Genomic DNA, 13,443 nt, shown 5'->3' on the forward strand with positions numbered 1-13,443 from the left:
CAGAACATTACAAATGAGGAAAAGTTCAGGATGAACAGCAATATAAAGGATTTCACTACACTGCTACTGAAAAAAAATGATAATTGCAAGATCTAGCATATAATTGGTATTTGGAAGGACTCCACCCTGTGAAGAATTTATGGGAGGATATGGAAAAAAGTTCACAAAATATCAGGAATGGATGAGTTGTGATCTGTTTACTGGTGGGAGTATCCATATTGACAAAATTGCAAACGGATTTAAGTGTCCAAGACTGAAAGAATAAATACACAAGGAAGTAGTTCACTTGAAACAATTTTGGGGCAAAATAACCCTCCTCAAAAATAGATATATTTATAAAAATTGAAGAGAGAATCAGTTTTGAACATTAAAGAACCCATATATATGTGTGTGGTATATATATATATATATATATATATATATATATATATATATATATATATATATATATATATATATATATATATAGTGATATTATAGATCATTATTCTGATTTTAAATAGTGGTGAATATGATTCATAGAGTTTAAGGTATTTGCCCAAGTTCTCAAAGCCATTTATATACAAAGCTGGAACTAATATTTCAGAACCTCTGAATTGATTCCAGTACTCCTGTTCTATCACATGCTTTCCCTCAAATCTGGAAGAAGCTAATAAGCAGTCTCAAGGAGCCAAATAAAAAATAAAATAAAATGTATTTTGAGTATTAGAATGCGATTTAATTTAATTTCTAATTGTCAGTTCTCATTTTCAGTTATCTGAAGAGAAAATAATTTCTATTCAACACTGATGCTTATGAAATTAAAACAGAACGTATATTTAATTAGTCCTGGCTTGATTTATTTTAGAATATTACTTTGAAAAGAAAAATAGCTTTCCATTTTAAGTTTGTAATGTAAAGTTTGTGATTATATATCAGAATTTTTTGAATAAGCTTTTAAAAATTTTTCTATAGTCTTGAACATTATAATTTGTAGAAGGATAATGTTAAGCTACTCTGTAGGTTGCTATAAAGATTGTTTATGAAGTTCAGGCTCAAATTTAAAATACGCTGAATTAGATGGTTTTGAAAAATGTATCATACAGCACAGGAGACCAAATCATGGTAAAGTGCATAGAAAGACTATACATCAGTTTCTAGGCTACATTATTCAAAAAATACAACCATAAAAAAGGTAATAAGATTACATTTTCACATTTCATGGCTAGTAAGGTACATTAGACTGCTCAGATATTCATAACTTACTGTGACATTTGGGAAGATTACATTTTGTAGTGCACAGCCATTACTACAGCTCAGATAATAACTAGCCAATGCTTGAGCTTGGATCATGATCCCTGTCATTGGGAACAAATTTGTGTTTTGAAGGTTGATCAGTTTCAAATAACTATTAGAAAGGGTTAACATGACATACTGTAGACTCTGTGCATGCCTTTATATATTAAAAGCGTGCATACATATAGTATATCAAATATGCCATACATTAGTGTGTACCAATATCCCCCATCAATTTTCTTCTTGAAAGGCACATTTTAAAATACTTTTAAGCATTGGAGAAATATTTAAAATATCTGTCTTGACACTCTTCTAGGAATTTAAAGTTAACCTGAAAACTGAAGTACACAAATACACAAATACTTATGTACATACACACTCACATACACACACATATAGAGATATGTGTGCAGGTAGCAAATTAGTTTGGAGAAGTAATTCTGTTATTTCTTAGATGGGTGATTACTGATGAAAATACATGGGGTCCTAAATGAAGGATTGGTGATAGTAATGTTAAGGTGAAGGTACAACTAGAATACTTTGATGTGATGGATTTATTATATATCTTGGACACATTTTTAGAAATTGTTGAAACCCTCTGTAGATTTTGCTGTTGTCAATAAATTGTTTTTGTGAAATAGTGTTTGTCTTTAAAATTATATTTGAGTGACTTATGTAATTGAAAGCCACTATCTTTTGGAGAAGTTTCAGAATATGATTGGTTCATTAGAATAGGGATGAGGAGGTTATTATTATATTTCTTTTTGAAGAAATGTCATTTATGAATTTACCTTTTCTTTCTCTATCCTAGGACTTTTATTCCTTTCACCCATTTTCACTCCCCACAATTTTAAAAAGAGAACAAGATTATATAATTTTATTTTTTGATTTTGTTCATTTATTTGTTAGTCACTTCACAGATTCTTCCCAGTTAGACCTCAGTGAAATTCTCCTGTTTGAGAATACTCTTGCCTACCTGAAGAACCTTTTCTTTTTTTTGCTTCACTTCTTATTCTATTTTAAAAAGTACTTTCAATGGGAGGTTTAGTACAGTACATTTTTGATTCTATCATTAAAGCAAAGATTATACACAATAAGGACTAATTAAAAATTAAAAATGCTTAGTATGGTTTTTAAAAATTGTTATCAATATTAGTTGCAATGTAATGAAATGTAGCATTCTAATAATTGACTTAAACTTTATTTCTTTATTATATGATTTAGAGACTGATGTCTTACATTATCTATAAACATTTTCTTGTTAGACTGTTTTCTTTGCCTTCTTCAATTGAAATTTGATATAGATATCCTTGAAATTATTTAAACTTTGTGTTTTGTCTTTTTTAAAATTTAAGCATTATTTCATTTTTCTCATTTGCATGTAAACAAAAATTTAAACATTCATTTTGTGATCATGCAAAACATTTCCTTATTAATTATGTTATAAAAGTAAAAACAGACCAAAAACCTAAAAATAATAATTGGAAAAAAGTATACGTCAATCAGAATTCGTACTCCTTGCAAGTTATAATATTGTGTATTTTGGTGTTGAGTATGTGACTAATTTTCATAATCTTTGGTTAATTAAAACATTTTCAGAATTTTCTAAGAGAAGGGAAAGGAATATTGCTAAAATCACAGGCTAGTTTTAAAGTGATAATTTCAAAATAATTTTTCATTAACCAGCATTTATATTTTTTGATTATAGGTTGTTGTAAAAGCTTAAAGAGCCAATCTATAATAATTATGCAACTGCTTTTATACTTCTTAAGGTTTTCAAAGTGCTTCATATACATTTTCATTTATCCTCAAAAATAATTCTGTGAAGCAAGTATTGCAAAGGTATTGACTGTATTTTACAGAAAGGGAAACTGAATCACATAGAATACTTAGTATCTTGTCTGTGGTTACATAGTAAGTGTCAGAGGGGGGATTTGAACACAGATTTTTTCCTATCTGACCTTTACAGGCTACTACACTGCCTTTTTGGTTAGATACAAAGTTATATTTAACTATAAGAATTGTAACAAAGAAGTTAGAGTGCAAAGAACATAATATTTTAAAGATATAATATATTACATACCCTATACGGAATGATTTTACTTATTTTTTTATTTTCCTTAGCCCCAGTTACATTGTATTTACAAATATTATATATTTGAATAAAAATATTCTTCAAATAACCTATTTTAAAAATAGCTATGTCTAAAACAATTTTTGTTCTGATTTTTAATAGTACAGAGATCATGTTAGATATTTAATGCTTATCCTTTTCTATTCTTTTCTGTCTTTTTTATAAGTAGATGATATTTAAAGTATCTTATAAGAAAGTTCTGGTATGGTTCTAGACATCTGGGATCGATGGAACTAGAATGCCTAATAGGGTTATTATGGGGCCAAAGGGTACTTACAGTTTAGTGACATTAGGGATCCATCAGTTACATTTCAGTGTATCTCAGGAGTACTACAATTATACAGGTTCATTATTCTAAAAGATTCTATTGGTATCTGCTGTCATGACAGTGTTTCAAATTTTGTAAATTATATTTTTTACAAGGTAAAATTTAATTTTCATTTTTAATGTAAATGTTTTTTCATTTTATCATTTCTTTCAGTCACATACAAAATAAAACAGTAACAGGGGTGATGATTCATTTTCAAAATTATTTGTAATCTGTCCTTCCCCTGGCATCACTCCCTATTTGAATAATACCACTATCAACACACACACACACACACACACACACACACACACACACACACACACACCTATTGAAAAATAAAATCCTTTTCATAAACATTAGTATAGTGGAACAAATTTCCACATTTGCAGTTCCTGAGAAATGTATATTTTTCTTACATTTTAAATTCATTAGCTCCTGGTATGATTTGAGTATCATTTTATCTTTATTCTAATGTATTCATAATTTATTCTCATATTGATCAGAGTTCTGAAGTCTTCCAAAGTTGTTTTTCTGTGAAATTATATAAGTTTTTGTACAAGTTCTTATTATTTTGCTTTGTATCTGTTCATAAAGGTCTTTTCAGTTGCCTCTGAAACTGTCCAGTTAACAATTTCTTATGATACAATAATATTCCATTATGTTAATATTCTATAATTTATTTATCTTTTCCTCAGAAGGAGGACACAGCTCTTTAGTTTCCAATTGGGGGCTATAAAAAGTGTTACTATAAATATTTTGTTTTTTATACATCTATTTCCTCCTTATTGTTAAGGGAGCAGAACTAGTAATGATATTACTGAATGGGCATAGTTTCAAATTGTCTTTCAAAATGTTGTGCCAATTCACAGTATCAACTGCGTGAGAGTGTTTCTGTTATCCCACAGTTCCTTCAAAACTGTTATTTTCTCCTTTTGTCAACTTTACTAGTTTGATGAGCATAGGGATGGAACTTAGTTGACTTAGTATATTCCTTTCTTAGTGTTATAGAACACTTTTTTTTGATGGATAATTTTAATTTCTAACATTGAAAACATGAACAATTTATTAAGGAATGCCATTTAGTTTTATAAATTTGAATAATTTCCTGTTATATCTTGGATATGAGGCCTTAGAGAAATTTGATACAGTGTTTTCATTTATTTTCCTTCTTTTCCTTAAATCCATTAGTTTTGCTTCTATAAAAACTTTTGAATTTTATATAAAGTTGTCAACTTCATTCTGTAATCTTCTCTATATTTGAATTCTTCCCCTCTCTTTAGATTGGAAAAATAATTTCTTCTTTAGTCTTCTAATTTTTTTTTTTTATTTATGTGATCTTTTGTATCTAGGTGTTGGGTATTCCTCTTGAATTTATCTTGGTATATGGTATGAGTTGTTGGTCTAAACCAATTTCTTCCAGACTTCTGTTGAATTTTGTAGTAATTTTATTCAAACAGTAAATCCTTTGCCAAGTAACTGAAAGTGTTTGGGTTTATCAAATAATGTGTTCCTGTGTCAGTTTGTATTTATATGTTGTCTACTTTATCTCTTCTACCACTTGACTTTTCTTAGATGTTTACTTGAAATTATATTTTCCTATGTTTAAAATCCTTATTTTCTTCCATTACTTTTTGTTTTTATTTTTAAATTAAAAAAAAGCTTTTTCCTTCATTTTAAAAGGTCTTTTAACTATTTATTGTAATTACTATGTAGTGATCTTTCTTTGAATATTTCTGATTGATAATGATAATAGAGGCAGATTAATGTCTCAGTCACTAGTAAGGTAAAGGGAATTAACATGTGTGTGCATTCATATGTACAGTAAGAAATTTTTGTTTCTCTTCCTTTTTTAAAGCTGGTTGGCGGACAGTTTGATTTGGAAATGAACTTTATCATCCAAGAAGGGGAAAGTATTATTTGCATGGTGGATCTTTTGGACAAATGTGACATTACTTGCCAAGCAGAAGTATGGAGCATGTTTACTGCCATTTTGAAAAAGAGTATAAGAAATCTTCAAGCATGCACTGAAGTAGGCCTTGTTGAACAAGTGCTCAGGAGAATTGACAAAGTTAACAACATGATTGCAGGTATAACTGTCACTGCCAGCAGAATATTTTTTCATCAGTACATTAAAATAGATATTTAAAATAATATTTTCCTACATCTTTTTATGTTTAATTGTTTGATAAGTAAATTCATTATAATTGGTAAATTTATTTTATTGTGAAACATTAGGTATATGATGATATCAAAATTATGCCCTTCTTTTGTCCTCAGATCTTTTAGTTGACATGTTGGGAGTGCTGGCTACCTATAATTTGACTGTACGGGAGCTAAAGCTGTTCTTCAGTAAACTTCAAGGAGAAAAAGGCCAATGGGTAAAATAGTTACTCTTTATTTTTTAAATTGTTATGTGATTTTTTTGAAAGTTCCATTTTTTTCTTTTAAATTTCAATTTTGAAAATAATAGGGACAAGCACCTTGAGTAAGTATCTTCAGGTGGTTTTTATTTATTTGGATACCCATTTCTTCTATAATTTCTGTTCCTTTCATTTCCTTTATACCTCTGATAGCACACTGATAAGAACTAGAAGAAAGGTCATCATATTAAAGACTCTTACACCATCTGATCTTCCTTTAACCCTTCTGGTGATGGAGGGAAATATTGGATAAAATTTCATAATTAAACCCATTTCTAGAATGAAGAAAAAAGATGGTTTCAAATTTGTGTTCTTTCATTGACCTTTTACTTTGGTTCTTTTTTTGTTTGTTTGTTTTTGCAAGGCAATGGTGTTAAGTGATTTGCCCATTGTCACATAGCTAGGTAATTATCAAGTGTCTGAGGCTGGATTTGAACTCAAGTTCTCCTGACTCCAGGACCAGTGCTTTATTTCCTGTGCCACCCAACTACCCCTATTGACCTTTGTCATGCCATCTTAGTAATACTATGCCCTTTCCCCCTCTCTCTTCCCCTATTCTCCAGATTGAAAGAAAAAATGAGAGTGGATGGAACTGATTCTTTAGAGAAATGTATGTCTCTCAGAAGTTAATTTAAGTCTGTCATACTTAGAGAAAAACCTATTCCTTCTTGATTTTATTATTGTGAGGCAACATTGAGAAAACAACCATTTATTGATTGAGTGATTATGTGTGTATTTTTCCTACAGTTATGTTGGTGCCTTGTTGGATAGTTGAGATAGATGATTTATGAGAAAGTGTATATAGGTTCCCTAGGATTCTTGTTTTTCCAGCCTTAAGATCGGGATCATTGCTCCTTGAAAATCTTTTCTTGGAGGATGATGTGAGGGACCGTGACCTTAACTCATGGGATAAATTAGTAAGATTAGCCATGTATTCCACTTTGTCTCTGTTTACAGTAATACTCTCAATGTCTTACAGTGTCTGCATGTACCATTGCCTTCTTTCAGAATTTGCCTTGCATTTTTTCTACATGTATGTTTTATATACATACTTGTTTACATTCTTATCTCTTTTAGAAGGATTATTCTTTGAGGGCAAGGACATAGTTTTTTTTTCCTTTGTATCCCCAGGGACACTGTATTAATAAGTACATGGTATGTACTTAATAAGTATTTGTTGATAGATTGTGTGAAAGATGGTATCTTCTTGTATTGGGAAATGCTTTTTAATTAGGTTTTTCTAAAATCATATTGGTTAATTTTATGAGTCAGCCTGAAGTGAATAATTGTTAACATTTTTGTTACTTTTTTATTCTAGGTGTAGAAATCACATTCACAGCTGTTGTCCTTATCAACATAATTCTTTGATTTTGATCTTACCATAAGAAAATGTAGTGCTTTAAGTGAAATATAACTGTAGTAATTGCAAATATCCCTAAATAGTGAGATTTAAAAGCTTTCTTAATACTCAAGAATATAGTCTTTGCTCATATTTTCACTTTCTTTATCTTTTTATGTAAAGGACTGAAAAACTTGTCTTAACATCATACCAATGACTTACCTATATCCAAAAAATATGAATCAGTAATTTTATCTGTAACTTGACCCAATTAAATCAAAATTTTTGCCTTTAAGAGGGTAGATTGCCACAGTATACATCTGTCTTGTTTGCATTTTGGTAGAAAGATAGATTACATCATAGGATAATGGAATCATGTATTTAGGGAGATGGGGGGACATTAGTGTTCATGAAGTCCATGCCAGACTTTTCATTTTTCTGATGAAGAACTGAGCCTCTCAGAAGTTATGATTTTCTGTAATACACTATTAAATGAAGCTGTGATTCTAATGCAGGTTTTCTGATTGCAAATTGAGCTGTCTGACTGGAAAGTAACTTAAAAAAATAGTATTGTTGGGTATATGGAAGTTTTTTTTACTTTATTTTGCTTGAGTGAAGGAATTATTTTGCTTATTTTAAATGAGATATATGTAAAGTGCTTTTCAAAACTTGAGAGGGCTATATAAATGTGATTTTTATTATTTGAATCTGTAGTCCTTTATATATAAAACAATTAAAGCTTCTTTCATTCATTCATTCAGCCCTTTATATATAAAATAAAACAGTTAAAGTTTCATTCATTCATTCATTCATTCAGCTTCTGAGCACTAGCCTGATAGTTGAGCTAATAACTAAGAGGAAAATTTTAGGGGAAAAACTTTTGGCTTATATAAAAATTATTTACAATTTTTTTATGGTGCAAAAAATGAGTTTGATATGATTAGGGACTTTAGAGAAATTTTGGGTATTAACTGTATTCATAGAGAATACCAATGACTGCTGTAGTTTTTGAGATATCTCTATTGTGATGAATGTTCATCTGTTAGATGTACATTGCTTTGAAAACAGGAAAAAAATTCAAAAACATATTATATTCTACTTCAGTTAGAATATTGTTGTTCTCATATCTATATTTCTATAACTAAAATTGTTTATTTTATATTGAGTGAAATTTTGATTATTTTAATAGCCTCCTCATGCTGGGAAGTTGCTGTCTGTGTTAAAACACATGCCTCAGAAATATGGTCCTGATGCCTTTTTCAACTTTCCAGGGAAAAGTGCTGCAGTAAGTTACTCTTAATTATGAAATAGCTATGTGGCCCATTTTTATTCATATCTTCAACTTTTTCTGCTGGTCCCAACCCTTTTCAGTTTTAGACTCTTTATTCTATGTTTGTCATTTTTGCTCTGATATTACAATAGTGTTCTCATTTGTTGCAGAGAGTTGGACTAATTATTTGGAATATGCTGAACTAATTTTCTTGATATTGACACTGTGTTTTCCAAAGGAGTACAACTTAAGTAGTCTTTGTATTAAAGAATAAATATCAAAAATTGGTTTAGTTGATGTTTTCACAAAGAATAGGGAGAATAAAAAAAGATGTTTTTAAAAATTGTAATAGCAGCACAGTTGATGAGTGTTGTGACTAAATGGATCCCTCAGAACCCCAAGGCTCAGGGCAACATAATAATAATAACAGCATATTTAAAGCCATTGGTTGAAAGCAATACCTAGCACTGTAGGAAGTGTATAGGGTGGTAAAAGAAGATGGAAGATCCAGATGAAGAGATTAAAAGTTCCCTGGTACCTCAGGGAAGTTTTCTTCCTTCCTCTTTCCAAAATTTCCAAGGGCAAAAAATTAAATCAGATTGTCCAGATAAGCCATTGTTTTTTGCCTCACAGCAGTTAATGATACTGCTGTGGGAATTTGACTTAAGTCCTCAGTTTCCACTATGTTCTTGGTCTCCAATATCCAGGAATCTTTACTTAATGTTTATTAGACTTTCCTTCCATTCTTTTTCCAGTACATTTTCTCTCTTACATTTTGTCCAAATTTCCCCTAGCTTTTTATTCTCTTCTATTTCTAAGCATCATCTTTTATCTCTAAAAAACGTTGTTTTCTCTTTTGATTCCTACTTGGATATAATTATTTGATAACTTCCAAAATATTGGAATATTTTAAAAATTGATATTTGAATTGTTAAGTGTTATATGGACTCTTTTGCTTTCCAGAACCATTCATTTGCTGAATATGATGTTGTTTGGATAATTCTTAGTGATTTTAGCCTCATCAACTATGCTTGTTGATATTTTGAAAATTGTGTTGTTTATCTTCCAAATATTTTCTGAAAACTTTCAATAGTAGGTATTTTAGAGCAAGTCGTTGATGATTTTTTAGCATCTTATCCTTTATATATGCCTCTTAGGACAGAGGCCAGTGTGATTGGAGAACTATCTTTAGGATAGGGGTTTGGAGTCCCACTGCTGACACAACAAAGACATTTAGTATTTTAGCGACCTAGACTTCTCTTTAATTCTATAATTTGTTGAGTGTTGACTGATTTGAACCAATGGTCTCCTTACCTTCTCATTTCCCTTCCAAGAAAATAATATTTGTAATAAATAATAAACTAAGTACTAAGTCTGATTCCACAAGTGCAGGAATATTAAGTACCCATTATAGGCAGGCATTACTGGTACTTGCAGTGAATATAAAAATCAGCCTCTGCCCTTAAGAACATTGTAATCTTTTGAAATATACAAATTAGTAAAAATAATTTTGGGAATTAGGATTAAAAAAACTAGGAGTATCAAAAAAGACTCACCTAATGAGGTGGACTTGAGCTGATACTTGAAGAAATCCATGAATTCTTTGAGACTAACATGAGTAGGAAGTTCATTTTAGGAATAAGAAACAAAGCAGTGTTTTATAGCGAATAGACAACTGGCCTTGGTGACAGGAATAGCTGGATTCAAGTCCTATATAGGATGAATACTGGCTGACACTGGATAAGTCATGTGAATGTTCATTACTGTAGACCAGAGTTGTTGGACTTAGCACTTGCAAAATTCAACTATCTTTTTGTTCAGTTTTTCAGTCGTGTCTGACTCTTGGTGGGCTCTTTTGGGGTTCTCTTTAAAAGATGAAGGAGTAGTTTGCCATGCCTTTACAGAGGCAAACAGGGTTAAAGAATTTGTGTAAAGTAATATAGCGGGTAAGTATCTGAGGGCAGATTTATATTTAGGTAGATTAATCTTCGTGACATCAGGCATGATGTTCTGTTCACTGTGTAGGTGCCCCAGTTATCCACATATACAGTTAAATCTTGCACTAAAATACTTAAACTATGGTTAAATTGAATATTAGGGAATTGCTCTTTGAGTGATTCAAATCTTCTTCTTTAGGCTATTGCATTGCCTCCTATAGCCAAATGGCCATACCAGAATGGATTTACCTTTCATACCTGGCTAAGAATGGATCCTGTAAATAACATCAATGTGGATAAAGATAAGCCTTATTTGTATTGGTATGTATTTTTGATTGGACAAGATTATTCATTTATTTTGAAAAATCGTAAAAAAATAATACTTATTCTCCCATAGTTTCAGAACAAACAAAGGACTTGGCTATTCTGCTCACTTTGTTGGAGGTTGTTTGATTGTAACGGCAATAAAATCCAAAGGAAAAGGGTTCCAGCACTGCGTGAAATTTGATTTCAAGCCACAGAAGGTATCAAGTTGATTATTTTGGTGTTTTATAATTCTGGCAACATATTTGTTTGGTCATATTTTGTTTTTTAGTAATTATGTTACTAGAACCACAAATAATGGTTCTGAACTTAAAAGATGAAGTAAGTAGTATCTATATTTTTGCTGAGAGGAAACCAAGTTGAGGTGCAACATTTAACTACTAAACTTTTGCTTTTGAGAACACTATAAAAAGGACAATTTATACTTCTGAAAAATCCTTTGCCCACTGTCCAGACTGGGGAAAGTTACTGTAAGTATAGAATTATAAAAGTATGCTTATCAGTTTAGCTTTAAATTTGGAAAACTAATTAATGTGGCAGTCTTGCTTCATCTGTTTAAAGTTTTAAAATGTATTTCAAAGTTTGTAGAGCATGTAGTACATTTAGCTTTTTGTCAAAAATGGAGACTTTCTTGATATCAGTTTTAGAACAACCACCTTATAGGTGCCAAATAAATAATGATGTTTTATATCTTTTTTCAGCATATAAATATTTTCAGTTGAAACATCATCTTAAATATAGCATTAATATTAATTATCCTGACTTTTGATAATGCTTCAATATTTGTATAGTATCAGAAATGGCATTGTTATTAAAATTAATAATTCCATCATAGCATTTCATCTAAAGTTTTCTGGTATCTATTGTAAATAGCTAAATTGAGTTGTTTTTGTAAACTTTTTCATATGAAGCCTTTTAATTTGAAACTCTCCTGGATCTTGTTTAATTTTCAAATGCAGATACAATTATGTAAGAGAACTATTTGTACATATTTGCTTTGTGTCCTAGGATTTAGAACTTGAAGGAAAACTTAGTCAATTTTCCAGACTACTCATTTCGATTTACAAGCTTTGGGGTATACTGGTAATATTACATAGTTCTTATGATGACTGATCTAGGGCTTTTCCTACTATACTATGTTGTTTTTTTCAAAAATATATTTTTATTGTTTTGAAATTCTTTTACTAGGTGGCCACCAGTTATTATCGGGATAACTTAATTTTTAAAAAGACTTATGATTTTTATTGATTTCTGTTTCTGTTTGTTTAGTGGTACATGGTAACAATAGTACACATTTATAACCGCTGGAAGAACAGTGAGCTCCGGTGTTATGTGAATGGAGAACTGGCTTCATATGGAGAGATAACATGGTTTGTCAATACTAGTGATGTGAGTAGTTTAAAAAATTAAAAAACATAATAATAGGAAAGTTTGAAGTAGAAGTATGAACTCCTGTAAGATTATTCATCTGAGAGAACAAAATGAGCAATTTTAAATCTTATATATTCTTTTTCCAGGGTGATTAAAAAAATTACTACTTTCATTCATGTTACTTTTTAATTAATAAAGGTTAAGGGTATCAATGAACTAAGTAAATTACCAGAAAGTTAAATGTTAATGTAGTCAGTTTCTTTTGTGGTTGGTTTATACTTTTAGAGATTGAAATACCTTGCTTATCAACTTACTAAATGACAGCAGCTCCTAGAACCATAAAATTTCAGTATTTATCTTTGATAAAGTATTTGAATTTGAGTATTTAATTTTTCAGACTCCACTAGGGATTTTTCAAAAAAGAATAAAAATTTTAATTTCATGAAATACAATACAGAGGTGTGAGGAAAAGGAATTTAGACTGTGCAGAGTTTTAATTTGGTTAGTTTGGATCTGTCTTATGTCTTTAAATGAAAATGTAATTATTAATATAAGCTAAGATCATAATCCATGATTAACATACTTAACAATCAAAAGATATAACACAGCCTCCAAGGTCTTGATTTGGAAAGTCCTTTCGGCAGGGCATCCTCTCTAAAGGGGGTGACTCAAGTAAGACCTTTATAGTGCTCACACAACAGTGACACAGGTTTAAGGGTTTACAAGACCGAACTCAGTGATCTGAAGAGTTTCAGCCAAAACAACCTCACATCCTGAGTACAATCACTTTCTCCATATGTCATCACCTAGGGATGGGTCAAGTTCCCAGGGTAGATCCCAAAACATATTTACTCTGAGTGTTCACCCATACTCCCTGCCCCAGAACATGCCTTGACCAATCAGGCCTCAGTTCATTGTGCTCAGAGACTTTCTTCTCTTTGGACCATGAAGGCTGATAGAGAAGATCTCAACTTAACCCTTCACCCTTCACTTGGCCTCTAGATCTGACCTATCTTCTGATTAGGAACACATCAAGAGGGTAGACAAAGGAAATTGAAAAGCT

The 13,443-nt window shown here is 30.7% G+C and overlaps 1 protein-coding gene across 4 annotated transcripts in view; it reads left to right on the forward strand.

The window, feature by feature from the left end:
• LRBA (LPS responsive beige-like anchor protein) overlaps positions 1 to 13,443 on the forward strand; it is an 832,197-nt gene that overhangs the window by 102,245 nt on the left and 716,509 nt on the right. For all 4 annotated transcript variants that reach the window (XM_074229149.1, XM_074229148.1, XM_074229150.1 and 1 more), the window contains exons 2-7: positions 5,575 to 5,806; positions 5,997 to 6,097; positions 8,668 to 8,763; positions 10,885 to 11,006; positions 11,083 to 11,209; positions 12,279 to 12,398. In XM_074229149.1, coding sequence (XP_074085250.1) covers positions 5,602 to 5,806; positions 5,997 to 6,097; positions 8,668 to 8,763; positions 10,885 to 11,006; positions 11,083 to 11,209; positions 12,279 to 12,398 — 771 coding nt within the window. In that variant the 5' untranslated portion in view covers positions 5,575 to 5,601. The remainder of the gene's footprint in view (positions 1 to 5,574; positions 5,807 to 5,996; positions 6,098 to 8,667; positions 8,764 to 10,884; positions 11,007 to 11,082; positions 11,210 to 12,278; positions 12,399 to 13,443) is intronic.

Source organism: Macrotis lagotis, chromosome 3, assembly GCF_037893015.1.
Source record: "Macrotis lagotis isolate mMagLag1 chromosome 3, bilby.v1.9.chrom.fasta, whole genome shotgun sequence".
Taxonomy (NCBI): domain Eukaryota; kingdom Metazoa; phylum Chordata; class Mammalia; order Peramelemorphia; family Peramelidae; genus Macrotis; species Macrotis lagotis.